The sequence below is a fragment of the Alligator mississippiensis genome, chromosome 13 (genome assembly GCF_030867095.1).
Source record: "Alligator mississippiensis isolate rAllMis1 chromosome 13, rAllMis1, whole genome shotgun sequence".
In the NCBI taxonomy this organism is placed as follows: Eukaryota; Metazoa; Chordata; order Crocodylia; family Alligatoridae; genus Alligator; species Alligator mississippiensis.
Genome location: NC_081836.1, coordinates 47138654 through 47158242, shown reverse-complemented (window position 1 = coordinate 47158242; position 19589 = coordinate 47138654). Strand labels below are relative to the sequence as shown.

The window sequence follows — 19589 nt, the reverse complement described above, 5'->3', positions numbered from 1 at the left end:
ACAGCTGGAACAAGTGCCTTATACAAAATGCAAACCTCTCAAAAGGAAGAACTGAGAGACCCATCTAAGGATTTTTCTCTACAATTCTTACAGTTAAACTAATGTCACTTCTAAGTCTGTCACTCAGTGAAGCTGGATGTAAACATTCCTGGGTTTGAACTTGGCTTCTGTGGGTATTGTTTGGGCTATTGTGCATATTCAAGCCAAACCTAAGGGACTATGCAGTTAATTAACAAGTGACGTATACATATATATTTTTAAATACTTATTTAGTGTATCAATACAGCATATATGCCAAGCCTAAACTTAATTGCCCTACTAAAAAAAAGACGAGAGAGAAATTTCAAAAGGAGCTTCAAGCTCTGGAAGGAAACAGGTGAGTGACAACTCTGTAAGATCTGCTTCTTTGAAACTAAGTACAGGCAAGTAATTTCCTCTCCCCTAGAGAGGCAAGCAGGTAGGAGTCTTACTGCTTGAGAAAAAGCCCTAAGGAAAACACAAGCACAGCTGCAGTAAGAGCAATGTGCACACAGACACAGCTACTCTGTCAAACACAACAAAGCTAGCTGGAGCATTAGCTCACAGCACAGAAGCAAACTAGCCAAAAATATTTGGCCACCTGAACATGAGGAACACCCTGAAATAAAATTAGTCTTGGACAGGAGCGTGTGTCTGGGCCTGGTCTTTCCTGGAAGTAACTTCTAGAACAAGTAATTGAAAGGGATTCTAACTTCAAGCCAAAATTCAACCAATAATGCTTGTGAAAGTATTGAGTTAAGATTGCACAGCTGCTTCTAAATGTCTGTGCAAGAAGCCTCCTCAAATGTGGGTCATGGTGGACACAAATTGAGTGAGCCCTGACATGACCTAGTTTCATCTGTCTCAGCAGTGCAATGCCCTGAAGACATTCAGTGCTCTTGAAACTTACTTGAGTTCCATTTTCAAAAATACTAACTCGAAGATCAGTTAGACCAAAGTGCTTTAGAAAGTTTTAACCATAGTTTATTAACAGTACTGCCCAATTAATTGGCATGTATTAAAAATTAGTAGCTGGGTAGACTTTGAATGCTCTACAGCTCAGCTGAAGTGTCAACATTTTGATTAGGAATGTGTTCTCAGGAATTGTTATACAGGCCCTAGTGTGCATGTGATTACCTTTAAAATGATATCTTAAATTATATATAGCTTATTGCCATGCATGAATAGGAGTGTGTTAGTACAGTATAGCTGAAAACTCTTATACTGATACAAGACCAGGCCTTAGTGTTGGCACAGTTATACTGGTACAGCTAGTGTGAACAAGACCCTGTAAGGATGCACTTGGGAAAGAAGACTGGTTTCACACTGGGGAAGGAACATGTAGATCTGCAACACCATCTTAGCCTTGTAAGAGACAAATAGATCAATCTATGGGCTGAAACTTTCCTTCTATGAGCCAAGTCACTGCCCTTCCCATGTAAGGTCAATTCCTTCCTTCCCTAACGCTGAAGAACTGAGTTGTTCAAGAGCCCCTTTGCCCCATCACCCCACTAGGTGTTCTAATGAGCCCCATGCCTAGAGACAAGAAGCTGCAACATTTAGGCCACCAGGAGTTGTAGTTGCTTAGCTGTTAAATGTGCTTCAGTCAAAAGAAAATAGTCTTTATGAGAAGCAAGTCTTATAAGTGTTAGAAAGTATATCTATGAGGAATATACCAGTATGTATAGGGGTCTAAGAGGTAATCTTATGAAAACACCTTATACTACCTCTCCATTAATTTATCTTCATTTGTTACAGAAGTGAGTGCTAGTTTCCCAATTTAAATTGCAGTGCAACCAGTAATCAGAATGTATTCAAAAGGACTAGCTCCTCTGTAATCTAGGAGTAGAACAGCATGAATTTCCAAGTGAGCAGAGCAAAGCTAACTCCATTTTCATTAAGGTGGTACTTTTCTAAATGGACCTGACTCAGCACAGTATAAAATAAAGACTTAAGACTTACTTTGCTAACTCCTCATCTTTGATTTTCCTCAGTGCTTCTAGTTCAGCCTCCCGTATTTGATTTTCTTTTATTTTTTCTCTCACCACTTGTTCATGCTTGTAGGCAGCAAAGAACGTAGTCACAAAAAAGATATATAGCTGGTTTAGCCAAAAATTGAATTTTTCCTTCTGTTCACTTTCAGCTTTTTCTAGTTTATCTGTAACAACATTTAAATTATAATTGCAGTGTGTCCTCTCTGACGTGAAGTTTCCAAGTTTGGAGATGTGCTTTCTGTTGCCTAGTATGGAGGGCTACTTGTTGTGGAAAACCTCCATAAACAGTAGCAGGTTTCCCCTTTGAACTCTATTGTAGAGGCATTCATCTAGCATTAACTTTACTGCTGTAGCAATTTCATATCTGTTTTTCTTGTACACAACACAGAAGAAAGGAAGATCACAGCAGTTAGGTATGCTTGAAATGATGGAGCTCATGCTTGAGGAAGCTCAGCATTGGCTCCTTTAAGATGCAAATCCTGTTCTTCCTTCCTCTAGAGCTGTAACTATGTAGGTCCTGGACCAAAGGGAAAAATATAGCAGAAAAGAGGTGGGGATGTGGATCAGTGTCTTTTAAAGTAGTTCTGTTCCCATTGGGGGATAGGAAGAGCTTGGTCCAGAACACTAAAAAACATGGGTGGCCTGAGGTCAGTGGTTTTACTGCTGGAACGTAACTCTGACAAGGGTGTCCCCTCCCTTTTAAAAACAATTCTAAATAGACTCACACAAAAAAGTAAGTTTTTGCATAGAAGTAGAATGAACAGAGCCTGATTTCTTGTGCCAATACACAAAATCCAGTGCAATTAAACAGCAGTCCAATTTTGGATTCTCAACTCACATGCTCCTTTACCCTATCATTGTTCTACTTATTTTAAGAGAAGAGAGAGAGAATACCGTACAGACAGTCACTACACAAAGCTGGAGCTTTTTGCTTCTGTTCTAGCGTCTGGAGTTCCTCAGCAGTAAAAGGACTCCCACAGTTATGAAGAACAACAGAAACAAGAATCCCTAAAGAGGCAGGGGCTACTGTAGGCAGATGACCACCATGAGGACAAAAAGTGGATGTTTAGATTAAATGCTACATATTGCACATGCCCTTAAGTGCCTTGTCTTAACTATTCTTTTCCAGCTGAATTACCTGTGCACTATTGTAGAACTATGCTTTGTAATATGCATTTTCTTACTCCAGGTAATGATGGTAAATAAGGACACACACCGAGTAAGAATAAACATATTCATTTATGCATAAGTTCATAGTGCCCTTTAAAGGAAGGAGTATCATTTTTAAACTGGGGAAACATGGGGGAGGAGAAATCATTACACATCTTATTTTTTAAGTGACTTAATTTCTATTGAACTAGCTCTCTCCACTTTTAGATGTTCTTTTACTGCCCTCTTCTGACAATAGCATGAAGGGTTAGAATCTACTATTCAATTAAAATTGAGTGATTTTTTTTTTTTTGTATGTTTGTTTAAAACTGGTACCAAATCTTCAAGACTACTTTACCTGCCAGTTCTTTCATTGGACTGCTGAGAACTTGGCCTTTTTCTGTCTCCAAAATGGGCAACGACTGTACTAATATTTCATCTTTGTCATCTGTAGATTGTAGGTGTGCTGTGCTGGAGGAGAAGGAGCTGTTTAGTGCTGCAGGGAAGAAAATATTTTCAGACTATTGAGTCATTTAACATGTTAACTTTTTATGTCTCCATATTAAGCAACTATAAATTGTTACCCATCATTCCAGCACAGTGCTGAAGTTTGCATATAGCTTTGCCCCAGTAAAAAAAAGCTAATTTTGCTGAGAAAACTACTGAATGGGTTTCACCCCTGCAGAGATGGGTGAGGTTTGAGAAGGAATGTTTCAGCCTAATATTGTCTCTTTTACCATGGGCAATTTTATCATTAAATTTAAAAATGTAACTCATAAGTACAAGGTTTCAGCTGTATGGCTGTCACAAAATGAACTAACAACAATATAGTACAGTAATCAGCAGACAGAAGAAAATCATTTAGGGTGATTAGCTGCAGCACAGGGATTGAAACTTGTATAACATCCGAGCGTTCTATTGCAAAAGACCTCACCAATACATCTCTACTAAGGTCAGCAGGTGATACAAATTGTAAGTAACCCATCTCCTTTTGCATTAGGCATCTGTGGTTTTGAGAACCCTCTGAAAGTTTCTATACAAACAAAATGAACATAAAATTAAGACTTATCTACCATTCTCTACTACTGCAAACATTAAAACAAATTTAAAAAAAAAAAAATCAAGAAAAACACTTGTTAGGCTAACACTTGACATCCAGACTAGTCCTTAGTTTACATGCTGTACCCACCCCCCTCATCAGAAAGACACAAAACATCCATCCTATCTGACTACTTCTTCCACAATAAAATACCTTTGAACCCCACACATCCAGCCCTTGGCATACCCAATTTTAACTTTCACCCAACTACATCAATCTTTGATCAATGTACATTTATTAGTAAATGACTATCACTACCTTAAAATTCTTAAGATCAGTGTTAGGTATGCATGTGCAAGCATGATTTAGAGGGAACAGCTGTGTATGATGGGCAATACTGTGTTCAAAGCAAAAGAGAGGAGTCTGTGAATGCAGCTGGTGCCAAGGTTTGGCTTGAGGCTGGCCCAAGATTAATGGTCCCAATTAACTGCTCATTCCGTGTTTTTTTAGTGATTGAACTGGGGAAGAGAATGAAAGGAGATGTAGAAGATGACTATGTTGAGTAGCACTTCATTGCAACAAGGACATCCTGCAGTGGCCTGGGAGAAGTGTAGAACAGAGAGTGCTGTGACTCTGGCTTCAAATCCTACTTGGTGCTTGCAGAGCTAAGTTCTGCAGGAGAATCCACTGTTGCCCTTTGGGCAAGCTCAGGACACCAGGGCTCCATGGAACACCACTGCAGTTAATTAGTGAAACTGTAGGGGACTGCTGCTGTCTCTTTATAGCACTAAAGTGTTTCTCAAGCTCACCTGCATATGAATAATTCTCTTCCCTGCAAACTACTGACCATTTTTCCAGGCCCTTTTCCCCTTAAGTAGTCATTTATCCTCCCAGGCAACACCTATTCCTCAGCTCCAACCAAGTTAACAATGGGCTGGAAAACTGAGCTGACCTTGTGGCCTTTCACCAGCACTTCTGCCAGCTAAATGTGGCCTGCCTGCTCACCTGTTCTAGTCCTGTCCTCCTGTGCCCAAACACACAAAGCAGAAGTGTCCCCAAAAGCATCTACAGGGACAGCAAAAGTTGCACAACTGTTTTAATTGAGTTGGTGTTTGACAAGGTTAGCTAAGATGGGGAATGAACTGCTGTGGCTGGTCACACACTTAAGCTCTGATCTGAAAAACAGACTTCCCCAAGAACGAGGGAAGGGATTCTGAAACAAGACAAATGGAGTGCAGAAATAAACTCAGTGTCAAGCTTGGCCATGATTGCAATGGCACAGACGTATGGAGATGAAGTGTTAAATGAAGTGATTTAAGATCTGTGTTAAGTGTAAAACTAAATGCTGCCTTCACTCCATAATCAACATACATTCAACTGTACAAATGCTGAGCTATATTTTTAACTCAGTGGTTCTAGCGAGAGCCATATGCTCACTTTCCTACCTGTTGTTCTAGATGCTAACTGCTACACAATAGTACTCACCAGCGTAAGATGCTTGAATAAATGAACCTCTCTCTTTCTCATTTAGCTTCTGAGTCTGCGGAGAAGTTTTACATTCAGATGTAGAGTCCTTAGACTTAAGCTAGCATTGAAAAGAAAAAGGGAATTGCTTCAGAAGTTGTGCCTCCCTCTACCCCAGTGCATTTTGAATCGTGTCTGCTACTACATTAGAGGACAAGAAACTCCCACAAAAGCAGATTCTGCACTTGTGCCTGCTGTAATATATATTTTCCAATCCTTGGCATCTGCCAATGTTTGACATTTTCAAAGGTTTGCACAAACATTAGCTCCTCAATCATAGCAGTATCACTGTGATACCATTTAGGGATATAAGATTACATCTGTTTCACAGCAGGAGAAATAGAGGCACAGACAGAGAAAGTCCCAAGTTAGGAACTGGCTCTTGTGGAAACAGTGAAACTCTCAGTACCCGCCAGGAGCTTCATAGAAGTTGGAGAATTAGGGCCTGTGACTAGTCCAAGAACATACTGTGAGACAGCAACAGAGGCAGGATGAGAACATGGAACTGCCTGGTTCCTAGACCTTTGTTCAGTACATTAACTCATGTTACCTGCCCAAGTATCCATCTACAGCAGGAGCAGGCAATTATTTTGGCCAGAGGACCACTTGGGGAGTTTTAGTGAGCTGTTGAGCGCCAGGCCAGCACCCTCCCCCTTGCAACAGCTCTAAGTGGCTCCCAGGCATGGCCTCCTGGCTAGGATGGAGCCACAGACAGGCAGGGAGTAGCATCCAGGAGTGCGATGGGCAGGCAGGGCCAGGGCTGGGACTGGGATTGGGATTGCTGGGTGGAGACAGTGTGGGGCTAGGGCCTGGGACAGAGTCATGATCTGCTTCCTACACATCCCTGTGATGGGAGCCAGTTCCGCAGGCAGGGACATGCAGGGAGTGGATTGTAGCTGCCCTCGAGACCAGCCAGGGCCTGCACAGGCAGGGCACACAGCTGGGAGGATGGGATGGAGTTGCAGGTAGGCAGGGAGCCCCATCTGGGAATGGGATCAGGATTGCAGGGCTGTGACAGCGCAGGGCCAGGGCTGGGGGCAGAGCCATGATCCGCTCCTTGCATGCCCCTACCTGCAGAACCGATGCCCATGGAAGGAAAATGTGGGCAGATCGCAGCCCAGCACCATGTCATCACTGCCACAAGATCCCAATCCCAATCTCCAGCCCTGCCCCCAACCGTCCTGCTCTTGGACATGACTCCCTGTCTGCCCGCAGCCCCATTCCAGCCACCTGGCCATGCATCTTGCCTGTGTGGGTCCCAGCCAGTCTCCATGGAGACCCTGTCCACTCCATCTGGCAGTCCTGGTTGTGGGTACGGGGTGGATGGGCCAGGGTGCCCGGCCAGCGGGGCTGGAGCCGAGGCTTGGCAGCGGCAGCCAGAAGGAGCCACCACTGGGGCAGCTGGGAAATGGAGTCTTGGTACTACACTTCCCCAGCCCCACTGCATGCCCAAAGACGGCAAGACTAGCTACACACCTCTCAGGCTGCCCCCCGCACTTGGGCCAGGTGGGGCCAAGGGACCTGATGTGGGCCAGATGAAATGCTTTGGTGGGCTGGATTCAGCCTGTGGGCTATATTTTGCCCACCCCTGATGTACAGTAACAGTGAACAGGCTTTTGAGCCACAGGCTTTCAGAAGACAACTACCTTGCTCCTCAGAGCTCTGCTGAATATAAAGAGGGTCTTGTCATGCACATCCTTCTATGGCAGCTAGCATTAGTCTTCCCATCCTATTGAAATTGCAGTGAATCTTTACTACTGACTATATTAATTAGTGGAAGAAAGTGCTAGCCCAAACAACTGCACAAATACAGCTGAAAAGAGAGAAGTTAATGGAGAACGTGAAAAGAGAAAATGAATATGGGCCTGTGATCCTCCTCCTTTCACGATTCATCCTATGCAGCCTTAACTCATTTTATGGGCACATGTCAGAGGACACAATAGACATTCTACTTCTCATCCCTTAATTCTCAATATCAGATACTATGTGATAAAAGCCAGAACTCCAAATTTCTCCTGGGATCTGAAACTCAAATTAATCTCAAAAAGCTAAATCATTACTGCATGCTCTTTCACACTTTGTGAAAACACTTGAAAGATGTTATAGACCCAGCTTCTGCCCCCACTTATATCAGCGCAACATCACTGGACAGAGCTTTGCAAAGGCAGAGTTGCAAAGGTTCCTGTTAGCAGAATTTGACCCTGCAGTTTTGTGATGAGATTCTGCAGTTCTTCTTGTGTGAGGATGGACATATTCCAGGCTGCTCTTATGCAGTTCTATTAACTTGGTAACATTAACAGGAAGAAAGAATAGTCAAAGCTTATCTTCATTCCAAAGTAAACAGATGAGATGCAAAATATACAAAGGAACTTGTTTTCAGAAACAAAACATACTGAAAATATGGCATGTTCTATCAGATACAACAAAACAGGGACACCTTCTCTGTCTCCAGTTCCTAACTTTTCCCAGTCTCCCCCAGCAACTAAAGATGGACTCCCCAGTGTCCTGCTGTTCCCAGCTATAAGGCTGCTGGCAGCTGTTAAGGCAGTCATGCAGCTGGGGTCTGAGGACTCCTATGCTCCATTCCCCAGACCATGCAGATGTGCATGGCAGGTCACACAATTCTGGGAACAGGTCATAACATTTCTCAAACCCCAGTTGAATGAATGCTAGCTGCCAGCAGACGGAGGCATCTGCAGATGGGGATTGAGAAACTCCCTGTTCTCCAGCTGTACCCCTCCCACACACGGAAGCAGCAGTTGGGAGCCAAGAGCTCAGCGTTCCTCAGCTTTCATGGGTGTTTGGGAACATAAAGCAAGTAAGCAACTGGGGCTCGCAACTGCACGTTCACTTTGTAAAGTTCCAGGGCGCAGTGAGCCAAACACTGGGGAGCCTTACCCTCATAGTGTTCTCAGCTTTTAAAAAGCATGCATGCACCTGGGAGCCATGGCTGAATGCCTGCCTGCTTTTCTGAGTTCCCTGGGTGCCATACGTCTGACATTGGTAGAAGCTCCTCAATGTCAGACCCATGGCACCCCCCCATGATGCAGTTGGGGATGTGGGGGAGCCCCCCCATGCCCCAATGCGTGTGTAGGGTGCATCTTTGAACTAGCCTGTGCAGCTGGGGATGGGAGAAGCTGCTCATCCTCACCTGTGCATCTATTTTTAAAGAGCTGCCCAGCATCCCCTGGGATAGATCAGCAGGCAGCCAGGTCTGGGGGCAGCCTCTGGGACCTGGAGCTGCCCCCAGACCTATCCTGCCAACTGGGCAAGTGGCAACTTTGTCCCAGACCCCAGTGCTGAATCCTGATAAGCACTGGAATTCAACACTGGTTGGCCCCAGCCCTGGTTCAGACCCAGGGCTGTCCCCTGTCTGACCCTGAGGATCAGGAAGGGCTGTGCACCAGGCCCTGGAGCTGCTTCATGTTCTGAGGCTTGCTGGGACCAAACACCTTAAAAGAACATTAAAGAGTAGGGGCTGCAGAGCAAGGCTCTTTAAGTTGCCAGGTCCTGGCAAGCCCATATCCTGAGGCTGACAATCATTAACTGTTAGTTTTGGGATGAGGGCAGCACTCAGACAAGTTCTAAACCTGGGACTGCCCATTTTCTAATGTCAACGATCAGCTTGTTGGCATCCAGATGCTGGGTCATGCCACACATTCCATTTATGGTGCCATATAAACCAGCTACAAAGATGTTACACATTTTGAGGAATGTCTTTGTGATTGCTTTCACATTTTGTGGCACCATAAATGTGATGAATGTGTGGCACATTTCTATTTATGGCAATATTAGCTTATTCATCATGCCAGAAATGTAACGCGCCAACTCCCAAAGGTGCAGCTATTGCATAATTCTTTATGGTCTCTTTCCAGCTTTAGACAGAATATCAAACGTACAAGGGAAAGCAAAATACTAAACAGAAGGAGTTAGGGAAAAATACTATGTTTAAATGTGTATGCATGCATAAGTATGTGTATTATACAGTAACAGTAGTTAACTTTCATCCTATTGCAATTAATGGCAAAGTACAATTAATTTCACTGTGGCCAGCTTTTTCCCCAAACACATTTCAGACTGTTACTACATGAGACTTAACACAAGAGGAAAAGCTGCTGCCCCCCAGTTCAGACAGACTCTAACATAGCAGAAATGATGGCCCCTCCCCCTTCTCTTTTGCAAAGCACTTGATTTACAGACCTCAGGTTTCTTTATCTTGTTAGAGTTTGATGACTCGGCAATCTTGCTTGAAGATGGCATCCTACCAATACAGAAATGACTTGCCTCAGAAGCTTCACGGTTTGTGTCAGCACTGATCGTACTTCTGCTATTGATGGACTAATGCAAAAATACACAGAAGTGTTTGTGTCTATAACAGCAAAAATCAAAGTCAAACTACTCACTTACACCAGTTGATTTAAACCTTCTGCATACCAAAGTATCAAGTGCCTGGCTAATGAAAGCAATAAACTTTTCTATGTCTAAAGTAGTTTTTCCAACAGGTTATTTCATATATAGTGGAGACTCTTTAAAATGAGGTCATTTTTCATAGCATTATCTGAAAGTAGCCTTGTAGGTTCCATATTCACTGTAATCCACTGGCTGTAAAATCGGCCCAGTTTACAGGTTAAAAAAGGTCTTTTATTTGGGCTCTTAAGCTACCAACATTTTCAAACTCTGTCAGGACTCTGAGATGCAGGGTGGGTTCTTCTAATCTCATGCAGCATTCCCAAGACTAACCATTCTGCATGCCAAAGGATGCCTTCTGCTGCCTCTCTGCTGTCAGCACCTTTGCACAGTTGTCTCTGAAAGCATCGTTTGGTCAGCTCTATCTTATTAATAAGTTAAGAAAGATGGAAAGCACCCATTTGATGACCAGGAGCAAGAGAGTCATTGAATGTATAACTCATAACACCATTTTTACAAGCACAGGTTTCAGAACTGTACTCTAAGCATGGAAACTTCATAACACGAAGAAGGCAAACCCAGTAATCGACATATATTTTCTAAGCCTATGCAAGAAACACAACATTATTCCCAGAGGAGTGAACATCTACAATCCTCTGACTACTACACACAGCTCCAAATATGCTTCACAATTATGCAGAACTTCAGAAAAACTTATCATCTCCTTCACATAACCTACTCCAAAAGAGATTGACTCAAGAAGGAAATCAATACATAATACAAACACTTAAAGAGATAGATCCAAATATCTTCCCAAACATTATACAACGAATACAAAAAGACTACCAAAGATTTTTTACAACATCCATCCAACATAAAAAGAAGAAATGGAACCAAGTTCCACAGGAACAGCTTTCCCAGCCACTAAACAACCAGCAGAGAAACAACACCAATACTGTACATCATTTCAACCTCAGACCCAATGAAGCTGAAGGAACCAATCAGCTCTCAACTAGCATCACTCTCTCCATGCACACCCTTACCAAAGCTGACCATTCTGTCCTCTCTAAAAGGCCTTAATTTCTGTCTGGAAAAATACCCTAATAAGATACTTCAATGTAGAACTAGAAGAATTTTTCTCGACGCCTTTGTCTCAAGGAATATTTCCATAACCAAAATTAATCCACTGTCAACAAGACTTCATCCTGTGTCAACATCAAGGAAAAGATTAACACCAAAAAATTCAAAGAAACCATCAGATTGGACACCTCACAGTGGATGAAATTCAAACCTCAACTGCTATATTGTTCATTCTTTCCCTGGAGCAGTCAATGAAATAATCAACAAACACCACTATAACAACCTCTCACTTTCAGAGAGAAGGGCCACAGAATCTCTAAGAACCATCACCAAATAGAAATAAAACCAGCAAATAGAGGAGGAGCCATGAGTGACTGGTGCCTCCTGAATCTGGGGGGGCACCTGCAGAAGCCACCGACAGCGGTGGCCCTGTCAAGGGGGCACCAGCCCTGCCAACAGCGTTGGTGTCAGCCGCCAGGGGGGCACTGTCCCCGTTAGGGGGGTCAGGTGCACCCCCATGCACCCCTTACCAGTTGCCTATGGGAGAAGCTATAGTTATCCTTAACTATGAAGACCACATAAAAGCAGCCAAGAGACAACTCTGACACCACCTACTATGAAAAACAGGAGAAGAGCCAACTCCCCTTTTCACCTTAAAAAACTCAAAACCACCATCACATCATTTCCATCTGAACTACAAGAAAAACTACAGAACTGGGATCCCCCCCACTACCTAACCCTGGGACTTTTTACACGCTCCCTAAAATCCACAAAAAAAACAATCCAGGCAGACCTATAATATCCAACTATGGACCCCTAACTGAGGAAATATCAGCTTTCATCAAATCCATCCTAAAACCTCTTGTCACCCAAAGAGTGAGTTTTGTCCAAGATACAACAAACTTTCTACAAAAACTTAAAAACATAGATCACTTTCCCAGCAATACCATCCTAGCCACCATGGATGTTACCAGCTTATATACCAACATCCCACACCAGGATAGCATCCAAGCTTGCCTTGCATATCTACAAGCGCAAGATTACAACTGAAAGAATACAGACCTAAAGATATTACTGAACTTACACACTTCATCCTCACATACAACAACTTCACTTTCAATAACCAACAATTCCTCCAGGCCGTGGGCACAGCTGTGGGCACCAAAATGGCCCTCCAATAAGCCAACCTTTTAAATGGCCCACCTGGAAGAATTCCTCAAGAACTGCACCATCAAACCCATGCTATACCTAAGATGTATAGATGATATCTTCATCATTTAGACCAAAACACTTGAAGTTTCTGATTGATTTCCATCACAAATTCAATAACCATCACCCCTCCATCAGACCGTCTCTTGAATACTCTAGCAACAGTTCCTTTTTAGACACTATGATCAATATTCAGAATGGCTAAATACAAGCCAGCATGTACAAGAAACCAATGGCCCAGTATACATATCTACACAGAACCAGCAATCACTCTAAACCAGGGGCACGAAATTATTTAGGGCAGAAGGCTGCTTACCCAGTTTTGGCAAGCTGTCGAGGGCCGCATGAGTAGCCCCGCCCCTGGTGCTGAGCGTGGGGAAAAACAGCCCCTCCCCCACCCCGTGGCCAGCGCTCCCTGCTGCAGCCTGTGCGGGGCTGTCCTGAGCAGGCACAGGCAGCCCCAGGTGGGCTGTGAGCGGCTGCAGCGCGGAGGCCAGCCATGGGGTGGGGGAAGGGCCGTTTTTCCCGGTGCTCAGCACCAGCTTGTAACCCGCCCACGCTGCCAGCCTGGGACCCGCGCTGGCTCTGCGCTTGCCCATCAGGGCTGTGCTGCAGCAGGCCCCCCCACCACTTGCCGCACCAGGCAGTGTTTGCTGCTGCTGCCTGCCTGGAGCTCCCGTGCTGGGCAGCACAGGGGCAGTGGTAGCAGCCTCACCGCAGCCTACTATGGCGCGAGCTCCGGGTGGACAGCAGCAGCAAACACTGCTCAGGACAGCCATGCACAGGCTGTGAGCAGCTACAGCAGGGAGCACCAGCCACAGGGTGGGGAAGAGGCTACTTTTCCCTGCGCTCAGCACCAGCTCATCCCTTGCCCTTCCCACCCCCTTGCCCTTCTTACCCAAGGTTCCCATGCCAAAGAAGCCACATGGTCCCAGGCCAGAAGGCCCTGCTGGGGCTTCTGGCTGGGTGGGACTGGGGGGGTGGGGCTGGGCGGGCCCTGCTGTTGCAGGAGCCTGCTGGGGCTTCCCCTAGGTCCTACTGCCCCTGGCTCCTGTCATTTTTGACAGGAACCAAGGACAGATAGATATTAACTTTCTAAAATTTGTAGGGGCCCCGCGAGTCAGATAGAATGGCCTAGTGGGCTGGATCCAGCCCGCAGGTCATATTTTGCTCACCCCTGCCCTAAACACACTGTGAAAGCTGTAATATATAGCCAAGCCTTCCGATACCACCGAATTTGCACTGAGAATACCCACTCACAAACCTTACAAATCTCAAAAGGGCTTTCATCCAACAAGCACATTCCTCCAGAGAGTGAGAGAGAGAGAGAGAGAGAGATCATACTTTTGAAAGGGCCATGTGAAGCACTGCTGCAGTACAAAAAGAAAATCCCCACGAATCACATATCATTGGTGACATACCATTCTTCCCGGGAACCTATATGGAAAATCCTCAAACAACTGGAACCCATACTAGAAAACGCCTCAATTCTCAAAGAGATCTTTCCAGAACCACCCATTCTAGCCTTTAAACAAGCACTCAGTCTCACCAACCGCATCACCAGAAAAAAACTTCCTATGACCCAAAGCACACCAGATGGATCCAGACCATGCCACAGCAAGAAATGTAAAACCTGCCCAACACATTTCCACCACTCCCACAGTAACTGCGCCCCACCAAAGAACCATCACCATTCCTGGATCCTACACCTGCACCTCCAGAAATATAATATAATCTCATCCAATGCACTAAGTGCCCTGATGGAAAATATGTAGAAACCAAACAATAACTGTGTACCAGAATGAACGCACACCAAAAATCTATCAAAGACACCCAGTTACCTGTGGGTACACACTTCTCACAAGATAACCACTCTCTCTCCAATCTCTCAGTTCTAATCCTCAAAGGGAATTTACAAAACACCTTTTGTAGATGAACCTACAAACTTCACTTCATAAATCTACTGGATACAAAAAATCATGGACTAAATATAGACATTGGATTTACGACACATTATAACCTGCCTGCCATCTGATAACCCCAGGTAACCTGTCTGCATTTTACCAGCTATGTTCTATCACCAGTTCTATATTCCTCCTGCCCCTCCCTGTCTCTCATCTATTGCCTCCCATTCCCTCAGATCCTCACTGCCATGTATTTGCATTTTTACAGACCTGTTTTCGCATATTGACTTCTATCCTACCTAGAAGAGCACACAAACACCAACAAACTCTCCCTATCCCTGAAGAAGGGCATTTGTGCCTGAAAGCTTGTAAAGAACAAATTTTTCCAAGTATTTAGTTGGTCTAATAAAAGATATATCGCATCTACCCAAAGAACTACTCTAAGCAAGGCACTCATCTGTTGTCACATCACTTCCTCCACTCTATCAAAAATGTCCATCCACTTGTCTTCTTCCCACACAAACACTTGCACATTTTTCCATGAAGCCATGAAAAGTAGACATCTAAATCTGTTTCTATGGAACTAGAACAATTGCAGAAATTACAGAAATCTGTGAGTATAGTAATAACAGCAGTTATAACATAGCTTACTTCATCCTGTACTAATCTTACCCGATGTGAGAGGCATTCTGGGTGCTGAGCTGTATGCTTGACTCCTGAGTAATCCTCACTCCTACAACTGCTTCTTTTCTGACTGACATGTTCTACTTGCTGCTTAATCATATCACTGGTAACATATAACAGTGCACAATCCAGGAGAGCTTCAAAGAATTCAAGAAAAACCAACTAGAGTGAAACAAACAAAGAAAATATTTAATCTCTGAACATAGTCAAAGTCTAGTTGATCAAAATTACTAAATCCTGTTTTCAGATTAGCAGGTTATACAATATTTCACATGATATAAACTAAATTAAAATACTATACTGCATTATCTCCCTGGCTAAGTTTTCACTACTCTTGATATTAAAGCTCAAGAATCTCCCTCTCCCTAATGGGCTGCAAGATAACTAGTATTGTCATTTGGCTCACACAGGTTTTGGCTGACCATGAATCATTACATACAATGCTGCTACATCATAGCAATGGCCAGGTAATGGATTCTTCCCTTTGCTTGGTAATAAATGCACTTGTTTCAGCCATGCTATCAAATACAAATATTAAAAGACAAGCTCAGTTACATTATTTATAAGAGATTTCTACTATGTGAAAATTAATTTTTAGGGGTAAAATTTAGCCTCCCTAGACAAAGCCCAAGGGCAATTTTTGTAGGGACTGATGGAATGAAATCAGAGGCTGGCTGTAAGGATGTAAGGAAGTCCTTCTGTACTTTAGCCTATGGGCTGGGAAATAGGCTCCTTCATTTCATGCCCCCTCTTCATGTATTTTGGGACCCGTATCCATGCAGATCTGGGGGCCCACAGCTGTCCTAAAGCCTCCAATATGTCCAGAATCGCTGAGACCTCCTTCCCACTTTGCAGTTCCCCCCTTAGAAATTAATGGTTGCAAAGGGTCTTCCACTGTCCTGGATGAATATCACTGTATGTTGTACTTTAAAAGAATATTCTTAATACTTGCTGAACAATCCTAGGATTTAGAGAATGTACCCTGGAAGTCAGAAGGCCACAATAACAAGCACACCATGGAACAATAAGAAGTATATAAGCTCAAAAAACTATATGATGAAGTAAAAACAAAGATCTACTGTTTGCTGGCAGCTTCTAAAAATAACACTAAAAGGTTTCTGTAGCAATTGTCTTTTCATCCTCTGAAATAAGAATTAATGAATATTTCTTTCCTTTCATACCTCATGCTCCAAGTTGCTGTCATCTCTGTCACGTACAAAAGGATTTTCCTTTGCCAGTATTTCCACAACTTTTGGAGAAGTTAATTGTTTGCTTAGAATATTTAAATCCTGTACATAAAACATATTATTAGGACCCAAGATATTTATAACACAGGCCAGTTCTGGCTTCTCTTTGAAATCAGTGTCAAAATGTCAGTAGATTTCAGGGGAAGCAAAACTTGGCCTCTCACAAGGTAATCCATGATATATACAAGGTGAATTGGTCCCCAATTCCTCACTGGGAATTTTGCCATCGACTTCAGGGCTACACTCATACTCACATAGTATGCTAAACAGAGACATTAGGAACATTTATGGATTAGCTATGTTCCCCATCAACCAATAACTTACAAGGGGACAAGATCTGTGGGCTGGACCCAACCCGTGGACCAGCACTGCACCACAGGTATGCAACATGCCTTGGTTGGGCCTGATCAGACTCAGGGGCAGCACCAGGGGCCAGGTGGTGAGGCTCCAAGGGCCGTATGCTTGACATCCCTGTACTAAACCAACAGAGTGGGGTTTATTTGAATGCATTTCCCACAGGAAAGCAGAGGAAACCTACCAGCAAGCAGCACATGTCTAGAGGTAAGCTGGCTGTGATTTTAAAATCAACAGGAGCTGATCCAAGAACTCTTGATATAAAAGGAGCTCCTTCTAAAGGAATTCAATGTGCTTTCAATAAGCTCCTGTAACAAGGACTGAGTACCGTGGGGGGCGGCCATGATGACCCCTAGTGGCCACACAGCTCTTGCTGTGCTCTGCCTCCCTGGGTATTCTCCTCTTTTTCCCCGCCTGCCATGCCTTGATGTAATTGGTAACAAGGGAGGCTGTCCCCAGACCCGAGATCGAGCCCCTGTACATCTCTTGCCTAGCAGCTCTCTCTCAGATCTGGGTCCCAAATCCTGTACCTTGAATGTTAAGTGAGCCCTCCTGGCTCATCCATGCCCTAGAGCACCTGTTACCTTAAGGCTGTTTGTACCCTCTGACCTCCCCTACAGCTATGCCCAGGCCTCACAAGTATAACCCATTAATCATTTCAACAGGCACTTAGCCCCAGTCCCATATCAGGCCTCCTTAGGCCTCTACACCCTTGTTAGGGCCTCAGCTTTTCTGGCCATCACCCTTTTTCTCTAGCTGTACCCTTTAGCCCAGGCCCACCATGCTGGACCTGGCTTCTAGGCTCCAGCCTCCTGTCTCACTCTCTCAGGCTCTTGTCTCTTCCCCTCTTTGGACTGTGGGCCCCTGGCCCCAGCCTGTGCCCCTCTTTGGGCTGTGGCCTTAACCTTCTTGGCCTCAGGCTGACTCTCCTGTCTCTCTCCCTCAGGTTTTGGTCTCAGCCACCACCTGTCCGTGCCTTGAGCCCAGCCCCTGGCAGGGCTCGAAGCTGCCACAAGCCTCTCAGACACTGCTGGGATCTCCTCCACCCCTGACAGTTCCAACCCAAACTGCTGGCTTAAAATTATAACAAAAGAATAAGCCCTCCAGGTATAACACAACCTCCCCGCTACACATACTGGGCCTGAACATAAATCTCAGCTCGCTGGCTGTATAACCAAACCTCTCTTTTACACAAGGTCATATTCCCCTTTAAAATATCAGTGCCTTTCTAGCAGTTCTCAGAGCAGCTCTGGTGTCAGACGGGCACTGCCCTGTAGCCTTCCTACTTGGTTGGAAGCTCTTTCTCCTGCAGCGTCCAACTGCTGCCCTGGCTCAGGCTGTGGGCTTATATATTCCTCAAGCCCTGCCCCTTTTTGGTCAGGTGACTCTGCTGCCACACAGCGGTTTACATTCTGGGCCTAATGAACCAACTCCTTTGCTGCTGTTTAACTGTTGTTTGCAGCTCTGGACTACTAAGCAACCTAGATGTCTTCCCCCTTCTCCTTATTGCTGGCAGCTGGTTACAAGTCTGCCTTTTTCTTAACTGTTAGTCAGCTTACCCTGCTGCCGTTTTCTCTTAAAGTAACAGGAGTCTGCTAGCTCCCTGTTACAGCCCTAAATTCCAGAGCAGTTTAATCAAACTTAACATTAAAACATTTTATAAACTAACATTCAATAAAATATTTTTTACATTCTGGATTTATGAATCTTAACTACAACAAATGTTACAGTTTAAACACAAGAATTAAAATGTCAAAATAATTTAATGGCCAAACAAAAATTACTAGTAAAAATCATTATATTAATTTTAAAATATACCTGAAATTAACCTAAAGCATCCAGAAACAGAAACAGGGATTTTAGATTTTGATCCGGCAAAAAGTTAAGCATGTAAGGAACTTACTCAAAATAAGTCATCCCTTTGAAATCAATGGAACAAGTCAGGACCACAAGTAAGTTCATTCACTAAAGTATCTGCAGGGTCAAGCCCTTAGGAGAAACCATTTAAAATAGCTACTGCAAGCAGGATAAATAAGTGAGCACTTAAAAACACAAATAAAAGCATGTAATTTGTTTACTTTCAACATCCAGAGGAAGTGTCTCATCTTCATTGTGGGTTCATGAGGAGGTCTAATGCTTGGACTGCAAAAGGCTCCATATATCTCCCAGCATTTATCAATGTAATTAATGGCAGAGGCAGTGTGTTGTTGTTTGTGAAATAAAATGCCTGTAGAAGGGAAGTGGAATAAGACAGAAGTTAAAATGTTGGTGGTTTTGGTTGTAGCTGTGTTGGTCTAAGGCAGGGGCGGGCAACTATTTCAGGCAGAGGGCCACTTACTGAGTTGTGGCAAGCCATTGAGGGCCACTTGACAGGCAGCCAGGGGCAGATAAATATTCATTTTCTAAATTTTTTAGGGACCCTGCGAGCCAGATAGAATGGTCTGGTGGGCCCATGGGCTACATTTTGCCCACCCCTGATCTAAGGACATAGGCAGACAAGGTTCTTCGAGTAAATGTGATATCTTTTATTAAACCAACATCTGCTCTAAGAACCTTGCTTGCCAAAGTTAAAATGTAGTTTTCACGTAGTTACTACACTAATAGTAATGAATTCTGTATAACAAAGAAAAGTGGTACTTACCTTGAACATGACAGGCATTGGGAATAATGTTCTTGGACATCATCTTTGAGAAACACTTGAACAGATACGGTCCTTTATCGCTACAATTAATACAAAGTGTTATATTACACTGTCAACTGGTGCAGAAAAGTACTAGCAAAAATTGCCTGATTGGATGTTTATCCAGTAAAAGTTATGTTATGTTATCCCATTGTGTATCTCTGAGAGGACAAACTATATTTATTAATCTCAAGAACAAAAGTATTAGGTATCTTTTATATGTATTATACAGGTACTAGGTGGGATTTTCAAAAAATACCTAAGTGTCCAAGGAAATGTCTATGCTATTATTTAAAGTCA

At 43.7% G+C, this 19589-nt stretch overlaps 1 protein-coding gene across 3 annotated transcripts in view; it reads right to left on the bottom strand.

Annotated features, from left to right (window-relative positions):
• The window catches only part of LOC102560315 (radial spoke head 10 homolog B2), a 40927-nt gene that overhangs the window by 4727 nt on the left and 16611 nt on the right, over positions 1–19589 (bottom strand). For 2 of the 3 annotated variants that reach the window (XM_019494757.2, XM_019494756.2), the window contains exons 13-20: positions 19251–19330; positions 18688–18836; positions 16190–16297; positions 14997–15170; positions 9925–10062; positions 5686–5785; positions 3520–3657; positions 1981–2176 (exon numbers count right to left, since the gene is read on the bottom strand). In XM_019494757.2, coding sequence (XP_019350302.2) covers positions 1981–2176; positions 3520–3657; positions 5686–5785; positions 9925–10062; positions 14997–15170; positions 16190–16297; positions 18688–18836; positions 19251–19330 — 1083 coding nt within the window. Of the gene's footprint in view, positions 1–1980; positions 2177–3519; positions 4195–5685; positions 5786–9924; positions 10063–14996; positions 15171–16189; positions 16298–18687; positions 18837–19250; positions 19331–19589 lie in introns of those variants that run through there. The other variant, XM_019494758.2, reaches the window with a different exon arrangement.